General features: G+C 39.3%; 1 protein-coding gene across 1 annotated transcript in view; it reads left to right on the top strand.

The window, feature by feature from the left end:
* ARMC8 (armadillo repeat containing 8) overlaps window positions 1-21,710 on the top strand; it is a 107,387-nt gene that overhangs the window by 68,443 nt on the left and 17,234 nt on the right. Inside the window, exons 13-18 of the mRNA XM_049628763.1 lie at window positions 8,489-8,571; window positions 8,884-8,965; window positions 12,710-12,796; window positions 15,463-15,555; window positions 18,362-18,511; window positions 19,567-19,662. Coding sequence (XP_049484720.1) covers window positions 8,489-8,571; window positions 8,884-8,965; window positions 12,710-12,796; window positions 15,463-15,555; window positions 18,362-18,511; window positions 19,567-19,662 — 591 coding nt within the window. The remainder of the gene's footprint in view (window positions 1-8,488; window positions 8,572-8,883; window positions 8,966-12,709; window positions 12,797-15,462; window positions 15,556-18,361; window positions 18,512-19,566; window positions 19,663-21,710) is intronic.

Here is a 21,710-nt window from a genome sequence, read left to right as displayed (position 1 = left end):
CAGTACAGCCAGATATGATTAAGATACAGCTGTAATTAAAATAGTTATTATGAATGAGTCTGGAAGAGTCCATCTCTTATATAATAGTCCATCTCAAATAAGGGTTTATTTGTGGGGAAAAAGTTTATTTGAAAGCAGCTTCACCTTCCCCTTGTAAAATATTAAAATCATTTTCAGAAGTTGTGACCCACAGAATGAAGGATCTTCATATCTCTGTTCTACATCATTTGGAAATGTTTTTCTAAGGGCACTGTCTAGATGTGATCACATTGTAAACTAGCGTTCTAGAAAGGAAGCATCCAGAATTAATGTCAGACAAGTCCTGTTTCAGCTTTTATTTTGTAGATAGCTTTCTTATAAAAACTTTTTTTTAATGTTTATTTATTTTGGAGACAATGTGAGAGAGTGCAAGCAGCAGAGGGGCAGACAGACGGAGACACAATCTGAAGCAGGCTCCAGGCTCTGAGCTGTCAGCCCAGAATCCGACACAGGGCTTGAACTCACTAACCGTGAGATCATGAGCTGAACCAAAGTCGGGATGCTTAACCGACTGAGCCACTCAGGCGCCCCAAGATAGCTTTCTTATAGAACAGATTTAAACTTAAGGCAACTTGTATCTTCTTTTAATAGTTATCCGTTGTTAAACTATAATGTTCGTAACTAGAATATAAACTCCATAGAAGCATTACCTGGCAAATAGTAGATGCTATGCTTGTGTTTATTGAATAAATTGTGTATGTCTGGACATTAAAACTCAGCCAGCCAACCTATGGGATAATCAACACTGTTGCATGCATGGCTGTGTATATAGAGGAATAGGGGCTGAGCAGAGCCATTGTTTGCACAGTTCTTGGCAATCCATTATTCAGATCCATGGAAAACAGTAAAAGATGGAAAGGAAGTTTCTAGTTCTGTTATTTGAGAAGTAATTTTTAATGGTTTTATTTATGTACCAATATAAGTCAGCAGCTATTTTTGTCCTTCCATTAAGTTGATGATTGAGCTTTAAAAATAAAACTTATATATAGAGAAATATTTTTCCATAGTGTTGATCTATTTTTAGACATCATAAGTATTTCTGACACACTGTGTTTGGTTTTAGGGGAAAAAGAAGTTGGGCCAAGAGAGAGATCCCACTTCTTTCCAAAGCACAGAAAAGTTAAGAATGTTGAGTATTTCTTCTAAACATTTAACATAAGTGAAAGTTGCTCAGCTATTAAGAGAAAAAGGTCCTGAGGTAGAAATTACAAAATACTACCTAAAGGGACTTAAAAGCAAGAATGAAATATAGAAGCTTTAGAATGGGCCCACCCTAAGAACCCCTTCCACCTTGACTTCCACTCTTAAAGTGAAGTGCTGTTGTTCCCATTAGGCCTGTAGGAGGGGTTAGGTGTTAATTTAGTTCACTGCCTTCCAGAGAAAGGAAGAAAATGAGGCCCTGAGGATCAACTCTTAGAATGCTTGGTCTTTCGCTTCTCTGCCTCAGAGAAGATAACTATCTCCTGCCACTCCCTACCTCCTAAGATCATGAAGTTAGAGAAATTTGGTATAAATGTGGGAGTAGAGAATGATGGAAGACTGAGAGAATGGAAGAAATACTTTGTAAAATGTTTAGTGAGACTCCAGAATATGTGTTGATCAGTGATTTGTCCTAAGAGAAGCTCTTGTAGAAAAAAAGAGCCTTTGGTAAAAACTCCCCTTTATTTTAAAAATATTTGCTTGAGGAAAATGTTAGAAAATTGTACATTGGAGCAGTGGCAAAGATATCACAGAGAATATGCTGTGGGTGGGAAGTCTACTGTTCTCATCTAGAACAAATGGAGCTTCTGGCCTGAGAACAGTAGAGTATTAGTTCTATTTAGGTAGTATCTGTGGAAGCTAGATCCTGATTCTAGAATGGAGATTAGATCATCAGGGAGTTGAATGGAAAAGTCAGTGGACTCAACTCTTGTGGTTTCTTCACAGTGTTTTTTTGGCTTATCTTTTCCCCATTGACTTCCATTCTCTCAACCTTTGGCATTTTTACCCCCAGGCAAGCTAAATCATTGATTTGTCATTTTCTTTTTTGGAGGCCCTGTGAATTGTACCTGTTCCCGCCCCCCGCCCCGCGCCCCCCCCCCCCTTGGCTCTTCAGTTTATTAACTATGACCTCTTTTGTATAGTGTACTAATTTTTATTGGCCTTGGATGTCAGTATATAGACTGTAGTTTCCATATCACTGATAACTTTATGTATGTACTTATTTATTTTTAGCACTGATAACTTTTTAACTTCTCTTTTTTCCCCGGTTTTCCAAGTCAGATCTCAATTTAGTTACTAAGGCTAAGCAAAAATCTCATCCTTAAGCACAAGTGGAATGGACCTTACACTAGAAGTAAGAAAACCTAGTGGAGCCCTAGCCCTGTCCCCATTTGCCTAGAGAACCTTGACCAGTGACTTAATCTTCCTGAATTGCAGAGACCTCTTTGATGAACTAAAGAAGTTGGACGAATTTATTTCTAAATCCTCTTCAGATTTTAACATTTTTCAACCAAAAAATTACCATACCTGTGTTGAATTCTTTCAGATAGTTAAGTCTGCTACTTTCAATGGCATTGAGAAGAGTGTAGTCAGAGAATTGGTTTCCCAGCTGAACCTGTTCAGGAGCAGGAGTTGCAGCTGCCCCTTGTTTGTTTCATGGGAGGCCATGTGCTGTTGGGGTATGTGTGTGTTTTGCTCTTTTGTTTTAATAAAGGAATTGGTAAAGGATGTACTCAAGAATTAGAAATATTAAGTGCATTTCCATGATATGCATGACATCATGTCTTTTGGTTAAGTATTCTGTGGCAAAATCAGGATGGTCACTTCCTAAAACCTAGGGAAAGTTTGGTTTTCCATTTTTAGGAATGGATCCCTCTCCAGACCCCTGTTGATTCCACTCAGTCCACCAAATGAGCTGGTTGTACAGGCTTCTCTCACTTTAGGGTCTGTCTTGTCATCTCATGGCCCCTCTCCATCCTTCCAGCCTATATCCTGTTTCTAAAATGAGTCTCTTGATTTCACTGACGTTAGAAAAATAAGTTTTAGGAGGGGCTAGACCATAAATAGTGGCCCCTGGGACTCCTCTACATCAACGCTTATTAGACGAAAGAGTCGCCATCCACACCTAATAGGTTCAGTGTCTATTGTAGATCCTTTTTCCTTGTCAGACCTGCTCTTTCTTCCTGACCTCCATGTGCTGCATCCTGCTTGGCTGCTAGTCCCTGCTGCTTTAACTAGACTTTCTGGATTTAATAACATACTGCTTAGATCTTAGAACTGCCTCTTCTGACTTACAGAGTTTGATTCCAAGTCTTCACTGTTTCTGACCAGTTCTCTCTTGTCATCCTCTATTAAAACTTTCTGGAATTTAGCCTACCTGGAATTGAATTGTATTTGCCTGGCCATTGTGCACATTAGCATAAATAATTGATGTTAAGAAAATGCCCACTTCACCATCCAACTCCCTTAACTCCATACCCACCCACTTTGAGCTGTCTAAGAAGTTTCTTGACACCACTAGGAATCTGCCTGGTTTTCGCATCCTCTGCTTGACCTGTTTCAATCACAGTTCAAAGTCCAATCTGAAGTTGCTAGTACTGGAAAATGCTTCATCCAGGGTCATGCTGGAAGAATTGTTGGGTCTTGTTTTTAATTCTGACTCTTCCAGTTCTTCATATGCTCTGAGGAAAAGATGGTATATGACTTGGCCACAACTAAAATGTGAGTTCACTAGAGCTCATTGAAGACTAGGGAATTTCCTTATAAGCCAAGGCCATTTTCATCTTATTAACATTCCCTTGTGTTCCAGGAACCTTAGGATTATCTGGGTTCTGCATTTCCCCCATGCACCTTCTAGGCTGACTGCCCTTTACTCCCACAGGCCATAGGGTTCTCCTGTCCCAATAACAGAAGTGTCAGATCCTCATCTACCCCTGCAAGAGCCACAATGACAGAGAAAAAAAGCTTAGCAAAAGCATGTAGTCATGAAGACTAAAGACACCAGCAGAGAAATGCATAGCACCTGGTCCATTGACCTAAAACTTGATCAATTTAGAATGCAGCATTCTTTTATGAGTTAACTCTGTAGTTAAATTTATAACCCAGGCCCCTGAGAAGAGCAAAGAAAGAAATGGCACTTCCACTCTTGTGGAAGTGGAAGTGAAGATTCATCCACTACTTATATTCCTGCAGGCACAGTGTCTGTGTAACAAAGGCACTTCTCCCTCCTTTCCTTCCCATTTTTTTTTTTTTTTTAAGCAAATTCACAAGCTGTGCCATAGGGCATATTTGCTGAACTATGGCTGGGGAATCTCCAGCAAGAATCATGAGGCAGAACAATTTCAAGCTTTACTTGGCATTGCTCTTATAGGCTGGAAAGACCTCCAATCCTTTGCAGGGGCTGGGACTTGGCTCTCCATCATTATCAAGGCTTTGTAGCACAGTACCGAAGTTGTTGAAAGGCACCATGGAGAACATGTTTTATTGTGTTTGGCTTTCTAACCCCAGGTCTGAAAAAGTTATCTGATACTCTATTAGACCTTCATGGGGGTCAGAGTGCTATGGCAACAGCCAATGCCAACTCCTTCCCAGGTGACCTGAAAATTTTGTCTCTGAATTTGATTCCAAACCTTTCTCTGCCTTATAATCACATTTTTATCTTTATTTTGGTTAGTATATTCACTATCATGCTCCTTTTATCCCTGCACAGATGACCTCAGTACCCTCAAGAATACAAAACCATAGTTAGATCATGTCGCTCATTCACATAGGCTCTTAGAATACCTTTGTGGATCGGAATCCTAGGTTCACATTCTGAGTTTGCATTATTTTGCTCCTAGACTGATACCTTGATGGAGAAAGTAGACCAGGCATTCAAGTAGTGGGCTTTCGAGAACTTTAGCAGGGTTACTAAAGTCTCTCCACAACAAGTTTGGTTACAAATCCAAGCCTCCTACTGTAGACATTTGGATAGACTGTAACCTAAGAAGGGTCATCTTGTACATAAAAGAGAAGATACCTCCAAATAGTCCTACTATTTTATATCCTAACACAGGGGAAAGGTTTAGCAGCCAGAATATAGCTATTCTCCATCTCCAAAATACCGTTCACCACACCCCCAGGAAACTTAAAGCATGAGGCTCTGCTCTGATGGTTATAATGACTGCCTTGCTAACATAGTTCTCCACTGTCTGCTGGCCTAAGCCTCAATATTCTCGGGTAAGGTCATTGATGGCCATTTCCCAGCCAGGAGTACAACATCCTAGTCTGAGAATGGATGTTTTTCCTCTCACCATTTGTAGATGCTTAATTCACTCTGTCTGCCTTAAACCGTATGGCCCCTGTCATCCCTAAAGTGCTTTTTGCTAACATAGTTTCCATAGATTCCATAGAGTGTCATAGCACTCATTAAATAGTTCATTGCACTTGCTTATCCTACATTGTAAGTTTGGTGGGAACAAGGGCTTTCTCTCCCTCACCATTTTGTCTTCAAGTTTTAAAACCATGTCTAGCATTCAGGTATTTACTGAATAAGTAAATGTGGGCATGTAAATAGGAGCTGTGCCCTGTTTGCTCTTAATTGCCCGCTCCCTGATTTTGACCTCCTGTCTAACTAGACCTGTACTATCTTGTCTTTTCTACCGTACCTTGTTTCCCATGTCACTTCTGAACAATGTGATAATTTTTCCCCATCTAACGTGATTTTTTGGGGGGGAAGTCAAATAATCATTGCTCTCTTCCCTGATTTTACTGAAGGCCCAGGGAGGTCAAGTGAGTTGATCAAGATTATAGAGCAAATCTATATGCCTAATGATTGCTATACTTGTCCCTTGGCAGATTTACATTTTGGCTGGATGTGGCCAGTAAACATTATCTAGAGCCTCTTTTTTTTTTTTTTTTAATTTTTTTCATGTTTATTTTTGAGAGAGAGCGTGTGAGTGGGGAAGGGGCAGAGAGAAGGAGACAGAGTCTGAAGTAGGCTCGAGGCTCTGACCTGTCAGCAGAGAGCCTGACACGAGGCTCGAACTCATGAACCATGAGATCATGACCTGAGCCGAAGTCAGATGCCCAGCTGACTGAGCCACCCCGGTGCCTCTAGAAGCTTCTTTCGAGTCTTGCCCCTAATCAGGTTTCCTAAGCACCTGCAGCCAGTCTAATAACTGTTCTCCATCTCCAAAGTACCATCTTCAAAATAATCAGCTCTTGCAGAGTAATCATATGCTCCCACCCCTTGGCACCACCACTTTATTCTTGGAATAAAGAATCTTAGATGAGGGAATATCAAGCTGATTTTGAAGTCACAGCCTTGTCATATACGTAGGATGAGAGATGGGCAGAGCCTTGGGACATGTGACCATTTCAGGGAGGGAAGGGGTGAGAGGACTGTAGCTTAAAGAGGTTAAAGTTTGGGCACTTGTGTCTTTTTTAAGTCGAGGTGGAAATGGGCAGTGGGGTAGCTCGAGAAGGATCCAGTGGGGAGGGGCAGAATAAAGATGCAGGAAAGAGGTGTGGAAAGTAGTTGCTGGATCAGGGTGGAAGGGCTTTGAGCTTGAAGTACCCCACTTCAACAAAGAGTGAAGAGAACTATTGGAGACATATTAGTGAGAAGTAGGAAGTTGTGTCCCAGGAAGAAAGCAAGGTCCCTGCAAAAATGAGGTGGGCACAGAGGGAGTTAGGGCATGAGGAGGTGGGAAGAATTTGAAATAGGAAGCAACCATCCTAGGGGATATTGGAATCTCTTGCCGGTCAGTGCAGCACTGATGGACCCAGGAATGAAGGTCCTGCTGAGGTGGGATAGCATACACTGAGACCAGGCTGCCAGGTTTGGTGACTTCCATTGTAGTATCAGTGGTCTGGGATATGAAGCAGGAATGAGTGGTGGAAGGATAGGGAAACGAGGAATCTGCCTACTAAGTGGTGTATCTGAGCAGGGCATACAGGTCAGGGAGCAAGGTCTGTGAGGGTCAAAAGTAGATAGAAGCTGAGGGCCTAGAAGGAACAGGACAGGGTGATGTGCATACAAGTAAGGGTGAGATTATATTTGGTCTGGGGAGAGGAGTAGATCAATATGTACCTTTTCTTCTGTCACTTTGAAACCTGCAAATTGATACATAAAAAATTATTCCTCTTCCATAGCTAAAGTATGGTTCCATGTTCTTAGTAGTTGGTATTTTTCTCCCCACCACTGTTAATTTCAACACTGTTTTCTCTTCCCATTTGGCTTGAACATCTGGAGATTTCCCACCCGCTCCTGTTCTGAGGTCAGCCTTCTAACTCCTGTCATTTTGGTCTAGCTCAGTGATCCTTAGCCTTGGCTACGCACTGGACTCTGCCAACAGGTGCCTGAGCCCTACTCCACAGAATCTGATTTAATTGGCCTGAGGTTTTTTGTTTTTGTTTTTTAAGCTCCCCAGGTTGATCTTTCCAAGTGTTCTCCCAGACAGGTGTTCTCCTAGGTGGGAGTAAGAACTCCCATTAATGTGTCACTCATGTTGGGGACAACCTTGTGAACACAGGCACACTTCTGTAGCCACAGCCATATCTATACAAGCATGGCTAAGCATCAGGACTCTGGAGTCAGATGCCTCGGTTGCTCTCAGTTTTGTAATCCCAGGCAAACTCTATATCATCTAGAATCCTCAGTTTCCCAATATGCTGATGAGAATAATCATAATAATTCCTGAAAAAGGGTTAAATCAGATAATGTAATAAGCTTATTAGCACAATGCCTAGCACATAGACGTACTTAACGAATATTAGGTTTTTTTGTTAACATTTTTGTTGGGATTGTGTTAGTATTGTTTCTAATATATGGTTTGTCCATAGGACCACACAAGTTAAGTTTAATTTCTTCCACACAGTATTTATTTTGTATGTATACATTGCTTAAATGAAGGAAGATTGTAAGCTATCTTGTTTTTAAATTAAAAAACAAAAAGCTTTCTGACTGCAGTAACAGGACATAGAGTTACAGTAAAAAGATGGCAGGGGTTACTTTTCTAAATATTTAGTTTCCATTCTTGGTAAGAAAGTAGTCACAGGTTGGCTCTGTCAGAAACTTGCAGATTTCATAAAGGGCTGAGTGTGGACTACGATTTTTCTAGAATCTCACTCTGGCAGGAACCTGCCCAATGATAATTCAGTTATATCTTTTACTTTTTCTCAATACTATTTACGCAACACCTCTGCAATATTTATGCCATGTAGCTACTGTTTTCAGTGTTTGTAAAAAATAAACAAAAAACCTGCCCCCTTAATGCCTATCATTCTGGTAGGTCCTTAGTGGGTAGTACTACCTTTCTGATGAGCTAGCTGCCTGCCCCCACCACAAAATGATCGTTCCAGGGGTCAAAACTCTTGCTAAAAACAACATTAAACGTCTAATGGATATTAACATACTTGCATTTACAAGCAGTGAAATTTGTCGTCTTCCTGTTGTTATTTATGCAGCATTAACCTTTTTCTCCAGATCATTGAGACTGAAAATATGATGGACCGAATTGTGACTGGCTTGTCTGAGTCTAGTGTCAAGGTGCGGTTAGCTGCCGTCAGGTATGAGCTTTAAATGGTCTGAATAAAAACCCTTTGCCGTGTGTTTAACCTGTTTCCTTTCCGGACCTTCACTGAGTAAGCGCAGAATCCAAATGTTACTCAAAAGTATTCTCAGGTGAACTCATACAGTGTGTAGCATCGTTTAACAGAGAAGCTAGCTTGAAAAGCCCGTGAAGCCCTGAAGTAGTTGAATTAACAATGTCTATAGATATACTTGAAGTGCATATCAGTAATTAGTGAAATGCCAAGCAGTGTGTTTGAAAAGTAAAAGTTTGAGCTTCTTTTGAAGCTAATTTTGATTGTTCTTTGTAGATGTTTGCACAGTTTATCTAGATCTGTGCAGCAGCTTCGAACCAGTTTCCAGGATCATGCTGTGTGGAAACCTTTAATGAAGGTAAGAAGCAAGCAGCAAGCAGCACCCATTCCCACAGAGTCTTTTGTGAGTTGAGGTAGCTGACCGCCCTCCCGGTCTAGGAGCAGGGCTGATATTTGTTTAAAGCATTTTGAATATTTATCTCCTCAAATCTGATGTTGTAAGCATCTCAAGGTCTGCTGAACCTGTTTCCAGGGTCAGCATCTCAAGTGTGACAGGGAAACAGGTGCCTAGTTATCTTTTCTTAAACAAAAGTTTAGTTTTTCATCTTATCTCCTTGTATGTTTGGTATTATTACGCTTTAGACTTGATCCAAAGTCTTTGTAATTTTTAATTATAAGAAGGAAAGAAATCAGCCATTTAGAGATATAACTTGTTCCTAGTCTTTTGGGAATCCCTGGATATTTTTTTTTACCACAGTGTTATCTTCTGCTTCTCTACACGAATATCACTTCTTTGGTCTTACAGCTTTCCTTGAGGGCCAAAAACAAAAAAGTCGTTCAGGCCAAATAAGTCTGAATCAAGACTTCAACTAGGCATCAGGGGGCCCCTTATGCCCCCCTTCAGCCCCCCCCCCCCCCCCCCAATATATTACAGAACCATAGGTCAACTTGGTCTCTGGTCCACCATTTTTTTGTTTTGTTTTGTTTTGTTTTGTTTTGTTTTGTTTTGTTTTAAGTCATCATACACCTTGCATTTAATTGACAGAATTTTTTCATTTAAGTTTTTGGTTTTTGTTTTTCAGTACCTACTATGAAAATCTCTGGGCACACTACAGACCACTTGCTCTCATCTTAAAGCTTCAGGTTACAGTAGAGACATCATTGTGGTAGAAATAGGGGAGGCTTCAGGCAGGAAAAATACGAAGTGGGGCTTTGAGGGGAAAAAAGGAAGGCGGGAGGATTTTCCAGAGGGAGGAACAGCATGAGCAGAAACACTGTGTATGGTCCATGTAGGTAGGAAGCATAAGGATGTCTTCATACTGTGGTAGAGGGGTGGGGTATTAGCACCAGGTGAAAGAGTTGGACCAGTGCTCTCTTCAGGAAGGCTGTTTTGCGATCAGCACTCTTGTTTTTAGATGGCACCTTTTTCATAGTAGCATAATCTGGATTCATTGATTCTGTCCATTCAAGATTCTTTTTTTTTTTTAATGCTCTCCTGTTTCCCAAAATAATTCCCAAATATTTCCTCTGGAGCCATTTTCTCTAATTGCTCAGCTCATATGAATCAGAAATGGAACAACATGCTGTTTCTAGCTAGTTCTACCTGGGCAAAGGTTTGGTGAGCCATGTAGAAGGATTTCGTTCACTTGGGTACATGTGAGTGTATCAAACTACTACTTTGTTGCACAAAATGTAATACTAAAAGCTTGGAAGTAAATCATTGATTTATTTCAGATACTTTTAGGTTTCTGTTCAAAGGCTGTTTGCATGGCTATTGATTTTTTTCCCCTTTTGCTTTGCTATGTTTTCAACTATTGGTTAGCAAACTATAGAACAATAGGCATTTGATTTTAATTAAAAATTTTATTTGTTATCATTTTTTGTCCTTATTTTGGTGAAATTCTGTTTGGTCAGTGTTAGATGTCTGCTTCTGAATTTCAGTGTTATATCTTACACTACATTGAGTAATGCTTTTAAAATTTTCATAGAATCTATCCTGTTTTTATCATTGTTACCTCATTTGAAAATAAAACTCGATAAAAGTGCATTAATCTCTATATAACAACGAATAGTATTTTTAAAGTCAATTCTTAAAGCAACTTTTTAAAGCCTTGGTAGGCACTCACTTATTTCTACCAATGATTCTAAGTAGTATTATTTTTGCAAAATGATTGTTTTCCTTTTTTTAAATTTTTTAAAATGTTTTATTTATTCTTGAGAGAGAGAGACAGAGACAGAGACAGAGCATGAGCGAGGGAGGTCCAGAGAGGGAGGGAGACACAGAATCCGAAGCCGACTCCAGGCTCTGAGCTGTCAGCACAGAGCCCGACACGGGGCTCAAACTCACAAGCCTTGAGATCATGACCTGAGCCAAAGTCGGACACTCAACCAACTGAGCCACCCAGGCACCCCTGTTTTTCTTAATTCACATTCTTTGAGCACCCCTTTTGTGCACTGCCATTCAGTTGATAGGGGCCAGGATAAATTAGACCATAGATAGATTAGTCCTTTAAGAAGCTTAAACTTGTTAATAGCAAAGGAGATTGGCATGGCTGCACAAAGAATTTGAATAGTGGGCCATGATAAGGGTCCTAGGAAAGGTCAGAAACTAAGGCAGGAGGTGTTCAGAGGAAGATGGAACAGCTTCTGACTGGAAGGGCTTCAAGGGAGCTTGTGGAATGGGGACGAGCTTAAAGAACGGGTAGGGCGTGTACCTGAGGGATATAGGAAGGGAAGGATATGGCAAGGGAAGATACATAATCTCAGAGGGGGTTGTGGCAAACACAGAGATCAGGATGCATAATATATGAGATTTGATCTTCATCAACTAGGTAATGGTGCACAGGAGAGTTAAAATGCGGTATCTTAAAAGAACCATTTCTATTTTGTAATTCTTGCTTATTCTTGGCAACTTCAGACTTGATTTAGCTGAAGAAAGCAGATAACATGTTTAACTCTGAATTTTTTTTTTGCGATGATCCATTTCCAGTTTGTATAACTAGATCTTCTAAGATTCCTTTTGGGATCATGAGTCCAATCCTGATCTGATCGCTGATGCAGAGGATTTAGTTGAAGTGGATATTCCATATAAGTGGTGGTGTTTCTGAAGCCTTCTCTCTTAGAATGTAGAAACCACAGGTTCTGATAACAGCTAATGGTGACTAACACTTGTCATTGTGCTTTGCTGTCTTCCGAGTTGAGTGAGAGTCCATGGCAGTTTGTTTACTTCATACCTGTTATATGTGGATGATAACAGTTATGACAATAAATTAACTTTAAAAACTTGTATTTCTGTGTGCCAGTTACTGTTCTAAAATTTTTTCACATGTTAATTCTCACAACAATACCATTACCCCCACTTTACAGCCAAGGAATTAGTATACTTATTTAGTGTTGGAACTGAAGTTTGCATTCAGGAAGTCTGTGTTCTTTATTCTCATGTTGCTTCCCTTAACATTCACCGTATCACATTTAATCTTCAAAAGTCCTACGAAGGAAGTGCAGTTTTCCTCAATTCAGAGACTCAGAGAGGTTAAGTAAACTTGAGCATATTTAAGTAAACTTGAGCACATCTAGTAAGTGGATTAGGGTTGGGACCAGGGCTGTGATTCCAGTGCTGAAAACCAGTCCCCACATTGCCCTAGCTGTGTAGTAGCTTGACTCATCCATGCTCTTGGTCAAACAGGTCCTTCTAGAGACAACATACATCAGAACGTTTCAGGCCCTAGGGCAACTTTGTGGTTTCGTAAGTGGTCTGATGTGATGGAGTAAAGGGAGCTAACTTGTCCCAAAGCCATCCTATGGTGTTCACACTTGTCCTATAGAGCACCCCCTCCCTGACTTGTGTTTGTCTCTTTCTGTGCAGCGCCTGCCATCCTGGCAGTGGGGGTGTAGCTTCTCCTGCAAGATAGGTGCAAGGGTCTTAGTCATAATTAGAGCACCAGGTAAGGCTTGACACGGTATCAAGTGGATCTTTCCTAACTCTTTCTCCGATATGAAAAGTCACATTACAAGATAAATTGTGTTTGGTTCTCATTTGTTCTTATGATCTCACCTTCATTGTTCCAAACCATTAATAGCATCCCTTTTTTAAATTCCATAGGTTTTACAAAATGCACCAGATGAAATCCTAGTAGTAGCATCTTCCATGCTATGTAATCTTCTTCTTGAATTTTCTCCAAGCAAAGAGGTTAGTATCAATTTCTCTTCCTAGGCTTTGCCCAGTCTAGAGCTTAGTCAAATAATTTTCATAGCAGTTAACTGAAATTGCAGGATTGGGGTTTAAAAACTACTTCTGAATTGTTTGATGAGGGGTGTGCATGCAAATTAAATCATTTTTCAAAATACAGTTTTAATTTCCTATTCTCCCTTTTCTGTCTGGCATATAAAGCTTATTTAAAAGATATTTTAGCTTAGAGTTAACCTAAACTGCCCACAACTGCAAATGTAAGGAATAATTACAAAAGTAATAGACTATTTTCAAACTGTATATACTAAAGAATAAATGAAGACTCAATTTTATAAACCAGGATTGGAAATCGTTTCAAGGAAATAACTGCTGCCATTGGAAAATCATCTTTTTAATGTTTAATGTTAATGGTAGTTATTTGGGGAGGGATTGCAAGTGGGAATATTTTTCCCTTTTATACGTTTTACAAATTACATGTGTATGTATTGTTTTTAGACTAGGGAAAACTACAATAAGCTTTAATAAAGGAGGGAAGGAGCCTTATAAAGTTAGTTTTATTATGTGAAAATATCTCTGGTCTGCCCAGTTGCGAGCCAAGGGTTAGCCACTACCCTTTATTTAGTAGTTCCATTTTTGTTGAGTTTCTTTTTGGCATTGCAACACCTGTAGGCTTTTGACTATAATTAGGAAGGCATTTAGTAACAAGGTGGAGGTTCAGAGACAGTTATTCAGCCAGCAGAAGTCTTGGAACAAACGGGGAGAGACTGGGAGTTATTCTGAAGGAAGAGAAAGTCTAGACAGGATGCCATAGTTTCCATCTGTTTTTCTCTGCCCTGGTCCTGGGGTTCTTGGCATGATGATGATCTGATTGCAGTCAGTACAATACCATTTATCATCCCAAACAGCTCTTCTGTTGCCTCAGATCTACCTTCCAAATATATAGTCAGGGTCTGGTTAGAAGTGAGGTAGATGAGCTCAGGCATAGGATCATTAATGTGATTGATTTTTTTTTTTTTAATTAAAGAAAATTTTTAAGTTTATTTATTTTGAGAAAAGGAGAGTGCATGCACATGTGCACAAGCGGGGGAGGGGCAGAGAAAGATGGAGCGAGGGAATCCCATTCAGGCTCTGCCCTATCACTGTGAAACAGGGCACGAACTTAGGAACCGTGAGGTCATGACCTGAGCCAAAATCAAGAGTTAACACTTAACGACTGAGCCTCTCAGGTGCCCCCATTTTTTTAATATTAAAAATAAACTGGACCCTGAACTGCAAGGGAAGGAAATGCTATAAAAGCATTTATTAGGCTAGTTGACAAAATTGACACACGGACTATAGATTTGATAAAAGTATTGTTTTAACGTTAATTTCTCTGAATTTGGTAACTGCTCTGTAGTTATCTAAGAGAACATCTTTGTACTTAGGAAATACATACTGAAGTATGAGGGGTATATGCTCTACTTTCAAATTGTTCGGAAAAAGGTAAATGTGGATATGGGCATACAGAAGGAGAGAGATAATGATACAGCAAATACAGCAAAATGTTAAAAATTGTTGAATCTGGGAAAAGAATAAGTGGAAGTACCTTATACTATTCTTGCTGCTTTATGAGTTTGAAGTTACTTCCAAATAAAAAACAAAACAGGAGGTGGGGAGACGGGCAAAATGGATGAAAGGGAATTGGGAGACACAGGCTTGTAGTTGTGGAACGAGTCTCAGGAGTGACAGGTATTGTAATAGCATTATATGGTGATGGGCTGTACACATAGCATGATGTATATATAAACTTGTTGAATCACTGTTGTACAACTGAAACAATGTAATATTTTGTGTCCACCATACTCAAAAAAGGTTTCAAAAAGAACAAAACAATTTGTACAAGTGGAGGAATGTGTACCCTTTTCCAAAAATTTTTGAAAAGCACTGCCTTTTTTTCCCCTGTGTAAGTCTGGATTGCTTAAGACAGTTCTGGAACCCACTTGAAAGGTAGCCTTTTAAGCATTCTTTGGTGACAGATCTTTCCTCTAAGGTGTGAATTTTTTTTTTTTTTTAGAAATTATTAAACCTGTTTTCAGCCAAGGATCCGAAGTAATAAAGTATGCTATGTTAGATGTAAAACGTGGTATGATTCTAAAAGTATGCGGCAGTTTTGTTTGTACCATTCATAGGTAGTCCTGACAGTAGTTCTAAAAGATGGGTTCTGCGGCATGTTTGGAATAACATTGACAATCTGGAAAGAAGAGTTTGGTTATGTAAGTTCCGTCTAAGCCACCATGTTGTCATAGTCCCAGCAGGTAAAGAACACGTGGGATACACGTGTGCAGCAGGCAGGGAGTGAGCATCTCAGATGACGGTGAGCATGAGAATGTGGAATTAGATAGTGGAATCATAAGGTCATGTGTGGAATGTACAGAAATTAAGACAACTCCGGAGTCTTTCAGAACTACATAGAAAAGAGAAATGACTGGGACTATTTTTAGTGTTGGAATTATTAAGAGAAGAACTGTTCTTCTCTTACCCTTCTCAAGGTAATTTTTGTATCCTTGTAAAAGTCGCTTGGAGTTGGGTGAGAGTAGGAAAGAAACCAAAGACAGAGTGCCAGGGTATATACACATTCAGTCGCAAACCTGACTTTAAAACTGTGCATTTTTCCTTTCCAATCATAGCCAATTTTAGAATCCGGAGCTGTGGAACTACTTTGTGGATTAACCCAAAGTGAAAATCCCGCTTTGCGAGTGAATGGAATTTGGGCTTTAATGGTACGTTTCGTTCTTTTATATATGTCATCATTTACAAAGAGAATGGAGCTGTTATCAAAGTAAAAACTAAAGAATGTGTAATTTGAAATGTCTGCAATCTGCTTTTTAAAAAAGGTTATTTTGGCCCAGTTTTCTAATGACCAAGGACCTGGAAGACTGAGTAGTCAACTTTCAGATTTGAATATAAGCAAGTTGCACGTCCACTGGGTGCCACAGTTCTCCCATTTTATTATTAAGGAAAGTGGATACATGTTGAAACTGGACATCAAACATGGAGAAAGCCAATTTTCCTTACCATGAATATATTGATACCTGCCTTAAGCTACCTGCTTTACAAAGCCCTTTCATGTCTCCTTTGCTCTTTATAACAACTCTGAAATAAGCTAGGAGTATTCATATTTCACAGACAAGTAAACTCAAGCACAGAGTGATTAAGTAACTTGCCCAGTGTAACAGAACAATGCATAAGTGCTGAATAATTTCTTAACAACTTCTAGTAAATAATTTGTGATAATCTAAATTATAAAACTTTGTAACTATGAAGTCAATAACCATTTTTCCTTAAGATTTATTAAAATAAAATTTGTTGAAATTGAAAATGAAAATCCTACACGGATTTCTTCAAATATAATTATAGTAGTTACAATTTAGTTACTACGCATCAGACACTAAGCACTGTGTTTTATCTCTAATTCTTGTTTTGAGTTATATTGGTTTATATCCACTTTATAATTGGGAAACTGGGACTTGGAGGGTAAATGAATCATCCAGGTTGTCACAAGTAATAAGTGATGACAAAAGGTTCTGAACCTGTTTCAGACTCATATTCTTCTTCCTGTTCCATGTATATCTGCTGTTTTTTCAGACAAACTTTGTGATAGAAATAATCATCTTCTAAGCAAACACCGAATCCAATAGTTTCGGGTATTTTTCTCTTAAACTTTGCATCAGCTGTTAGCACTTCTCTTTCTTGAGACTCTTTCCCAGGAGTTAGCTTTTTTTTTTTTTTTTAAAAAAAAACCTCACTTTCTTCCCAGCCACCTTTTTAACCTTCTCAGGGAATGTTTCCCCAGTTTCAGTACCCAGGTTCCAATTCCCTTTACACTTGAGTTTCAGGGACTTCACCTACTCTCATGGTTTCACCGCCCCCTAATAGAAGTTACTTTGAAATATATATACCCAAACAAAATTGTCCCTTGTTTCCCAGGTCTATCACTTAAATGGCCTGTGAGACTTCATTTGTGGCCTCCCTGACATGTACAATTTATTGTTGAAAATTGAACTTATCCCATTCCTCATCCATATTAACTATCTTATTCTCCTTAGTCACCGTATAACCAGCTGCTGCTTTCTTCTCTGCCCACCAAATATCAAATCCTGGAATCATCTTTGGCTTGAGTTTTTTTTTTTTTTTGGAGAGACAGAGTGTGAGCAGGGGAGGGTCAGAGAGAGAGTGAGACGCAGATTCCAAAGCAGGCTCCAGGCTCTGAGCTGTCGGCACAGAGTCTGATGCAAGGCTCAACTCACGAACCGTGAAATCATGACCTGAGTTGAAGTCAGTTGCTTAACTGATTGAGCCACCTAGGCGCCCCTGGCTTGGGTCTTTGTGACACAGCCCAGTACTCTTTTTACTCTGCCATGCCACCTTGTGTCATTAGGTAACTTCATCTTTCGCATGTCTTAGGTCCTTAATTAAAAATAAGTTCCTGTAGGGCAGTAACCACGTATTGTAATAAGTCTGTAGTTTACAAGAGATTTTTGTACCAGAAGTTGATTTACAAGTTATTTGGAATTTGCTGTGTTTTTATTTTCTTCAGATGTTTTTATAGCTTCAGGTTAAGCTGGGGTAAGCCATAATTTGTGCAGGAAGGAGAAAAAGGAGCAAAATAGACACCAGCCATCTGGAGTTGCTAGTAATTTGGGTTCACCTCCTACCCCTTGAAGAGCTTCCTATATAATATAGCCCAGCCATATCAACCCTAGCATAGTACTGTGAATATACTAGGTGTTTCAGTGCTGGTAAAGTTAACAAAATCCACTACTAACTTGAACCCATAATATGGAAGTCCTTTTTAGTTATTCTCAAAATGGGTGGCACAGTACAGTCATTAGCAGTAATTTTGTTATTGAAGTGCACAGAAGGCAATTTGATAACCAGAAAGATTTCTCGAAAGTAACCAAGCTCAGGGGTGCCTGGGTGGCTCAGTCAGTTGAGAATCTGACTTGGGCTCAGGTCATGATCTCACAGTTCGTGAGTTTAAGCCTCACATCAAGCTCTCTCTGCTGTTAGTGCAGAGCCCACTTCAGATCCTCTGTCCCCCTCTCTCTGCCCCTTCCCTACTTGCACTCTCTCTCTCAAAAATAAATTTAAAAAATAAAAATTAAAAAAAAACAAAATTAATCAAGCTCATAGATACAGATAATAGATTGGTGGTTGCCAGAGGCAGTGGTGGGAGAAATGGGTGAACTGGTTTTTTGTTTGGGTTTTTTCCTTTTTTAGTCTAAGTAAATTGAATAATTTTTTAAAACTAACAGTAGATTTTGTATTTATTTGACAAATCTTAAGACACTCAAATGCCCATATCAGGAAGTGGTCATATTCCTTATACAGAAGGGTATATAGGAGTTATAGTTATCTTTCTCTTGATATAATTAATAAGTGATTAACAGGATTCAGAAACATAATGTGACTTAAATTTAAGGATGTCTGCAGCTTTTATTTTTACTTTGAAAATTATCAGAGTTACTATTAAAATATAATAAAGCAAATTATGCATGATTCTTGAAACTTCTTTAATCCTTTCAGAATATGGCATTTCAGGCTGAACAAAAAATAAAAGCAGATATTTTACGAAGCTTGAGTACTGAACAGCTATTCAGGTTATTATCAGATTCAGATTTGAATGTGCTGATGAAGACATTGGGACTTCTTAGAAATCTCCTCTCTACTCGGCCTGTAAGTAAAATCATCCAGGTTTCCAGATGAACTACCCCTGCATATGCAGTGCGAAACGTTGCCCATCCTCACTGTTCCCATCGATATCTGCCCAGAAGTGATTCAAATGCTGCCCCTTTCCAAAGAAGTTTGAAGTTAGTATCAATATCACTTGCATAGGTGTTCTGGGAGCTGCTTTACCATATAGCCACCTGACCCTCCACTCCTCCACTGCCTGTCCTGTCTCCCTCTCCTTACTCCATGCTAGATGTGAGCCGGCCTTAATATGTCACTTTATTCTTACTTGGTTTGCTGGCCAGAGTGGGTTTTCTCATCTGCCTAAATCACTTACCTCTGGGGCCTCTGCTTCTTTCCCTTTAAAGAATCCTTCTCAGTGCTATTCCATAGATAGCTCCTCACCCTGCCAACATTTACTGGATTGACCTCTGAAGATGTCAGCATGGGGAATAGTGGGTATATGTCAAAGCAGGAGAGGCTGAGCCTCGTGGGGTCCCTCTCCTTATTCTCTAATGTTCCATGAACAACAGTGTCAGTGACATTCAGGTAGATGAACCATGGTGGTTCCTTTGTGTCTCACTTGTTTCCTGAGCCTTATTCGCACATTTGTGCGCCAGGGTGTTAGTAAATCTGTGCCATATTTTCCATGTCTCTGGCTTCTCCCCCTTCCCCATACATTTTTAAAATTCCTTTTTCTTTAATATCTTTGGGCTTGAGGATCCCCAGTGATTGCAGTCCTGTATTCTATCAGGCCAAGTCTGTGTTCTCTTTATCTTCAAGTCATCCAGAAAAATGTAAAATATATATGTATGTGTGTGTACATAATGTATATCTCTATATGTATATGTGTACACATATAGAGAGAGGGGGAGAGAGAGAAGGCAAAATGCAGTTTTATACTATGATAAACACTATCCATTGGTATCTAGTTCTATATGCAGTTCTCTTTCAAGCAGTTATGTATTATATTGTTTAACTTTGAGAAGCTTTCTGTTCTTTTCTATGGTGTTTTTCTCTGTTCCCCAGATAATAATTATGGGTTTTCCATTATTTTGCAGCATATAGATAAAATAATGAGTACACATGGGAAGCAAATTATGCAAGCCGTCACCCTTATTCTGGAAGGAGAGCATAACATTGAGGTCAAAGAGCAGGTATGTGTCCCCCCCACCCCCTTTTATTTTCCCCTGAGGAAAATCTTCTACGTGTGAATATCAAGAAGGATCCTCATTAGGAGTCTCCTGAATATTCAGATCTGCGAAAGATAGATTGCTGAGATCAGAGGTGCTGTAGAGACCAGAAAGATTTGAGAAGAAAGATCCTCCATCACCCCTGAAACTGTCTTCAAGAATTCCTCCTCCCAGAATAGAAGATAACATTACCAGAGTCTGTAGTTTCACCCTCTGTGTCATGCACTGTGCACACTGTCCTGTATATATAGGGATATCACCTTTGATCATCCCAGAGTGAATCCACTCTCCAGGACTCATCATTTCCAGCTTTCTATATCCACCATGCACTGAACTGAAACTCCTGTAACACCCTGATAAAATAATCCCTTATGGTGGAGTCGTTTTTCATTTTTTTAACTCTAATACATCCCTGTTCTTTATTCCTATCCCATACTTCTACTTTCTGTTTTGTTTCAGTACGGCAGGTTTAGGGTAGGCATAAAAATACAGAGACCCTGCATTCATCAGGGGACAGTTTGGGAATTACTTTTCTGTATTTCCTGGGATTTATTATAGGATCTTTAACATAGTATATGTTTTGTCATAAAAAGAAAGGTCACCTACAAACTTAAATTTCTAATACAAGATCTGAGGCAATGGTAATGTTCAACTCTCTGACATAGATGTTGCCTACATGTTGTGTTCACTTTCAAAATTCATTGAGCTGTACACTTTCATGCGTGGAGGAAACCTGCCCAAGGTCATCAGTGGAGAGTTGAACCTAGAGTCTAAGTGCAGGGCCAATGCTCCGCATTCTCTGTGTTCCTGAGTGAGAGTAATTCCTCAGGCTTCAGAACAGTCCAGGAAGTAAGAGTGGTAGAATGTGGGGGCTGTGATTGAATTTGTGAGCAAAAAAGGCAAAAATATTTGACAAAGTGATTTTAAGACGGACATGGTAGCTGATTTCTCTTAAAATTCAATAATAAACAACTATGTTTATTGATAAAAATTTAACACAGAAAAACTAATTTCATAGGCATCACTGAAATTAGGTTGTATGTGATCTATTGAACACAACAATGAAGAAGATGCATTGTTCAAAATATTCATCTGAAGAGCATAGGTGTCCATTTTGTCTATAAAAACGCCTCACCTAGATAGAATTCCTTTAACTTGAAAAGTGTAGCAAGGCAAAAAGTTGAGGCAAGATTTGGATGAGGGCCAAAAAAAAAAAAAAGACCAATAACAGTAATGTGTTCTGTCAGGACTCAAATTATACTCTTCATATATATCTTGGTGATGGTCTGGGAGTGGGTAGGTGATGATGGGAGGCTTAAACTGTCTGGTTGTTAGCTGGAAGTTTAATTCTTCTCCGACATTATCTGATAATGTCTTTTTCTTTCTTGAGGTATATTGACATATAATAAGCTACATATATTTGAAGTGTATACTGTGATATGTTGACATAGGTATATACCATGAAGTGGTCACCACAATCAAGATAGTGAGCATATCTATCACTGTCCTTCTATTGGGAGCAAGACAAGTACGTCCATTCTTCCCAGTCTTATTCAGCAGCCTCTGGAGTTGCTAACAAGTGCAATAAGGCAAGAAAAAGAAATAAAAGGCATGTAGATTGGAAAGGAAGAAATGACTATTCCCAGACAACATGAATGCCTTGATAGAAAATGCCATGGACTCATCAAAAAAAGTTAGAACTAATCAATGAATTAGCCAAGGCTACGAGATAGAGAAAGCTATTGTATTTTTTTTAATTTTATTTTTTTACTTTTTAAAATTTACATCCAAATTAGTTAGCATATAGTGAAACAATGATTTCGGGAGTAGATTCCTTAATGCCCCTTACCCATTTAGCCCATCCCCCCTCCCACAACCCCTCCAACAACCCTCAGTTTGTTCTCCATATTTATGAGTCTCTTTTGTTTTGTCCCCCTCCCTGTTTTTATATTATTTTTGTTTACCTTCCCTTATGTTCATCTGTTTTGTCTCTTAAAGTCCTCATATGAGTA

Source organism: Panthera uncia, chromosome C2 (genome assembly GCF_023721935.1).
Source record: "Panthera uncia isolate 11264 chromosome C2, Puncia_PCG_1.0, whole genome shotgun sequence".
In the NCBI taxonomy this organism is placed as follows: domain Eukaryota; kingdom Metazoa; phylum Chordata; class Mammalia; order Carnivora; family Felidae; genus Panthera; species Panthera uncia.
Note: the sequence above shows the minus strand (reverse complement) of the source record. Positions and strands in the feature narration are given on the sequence as shown.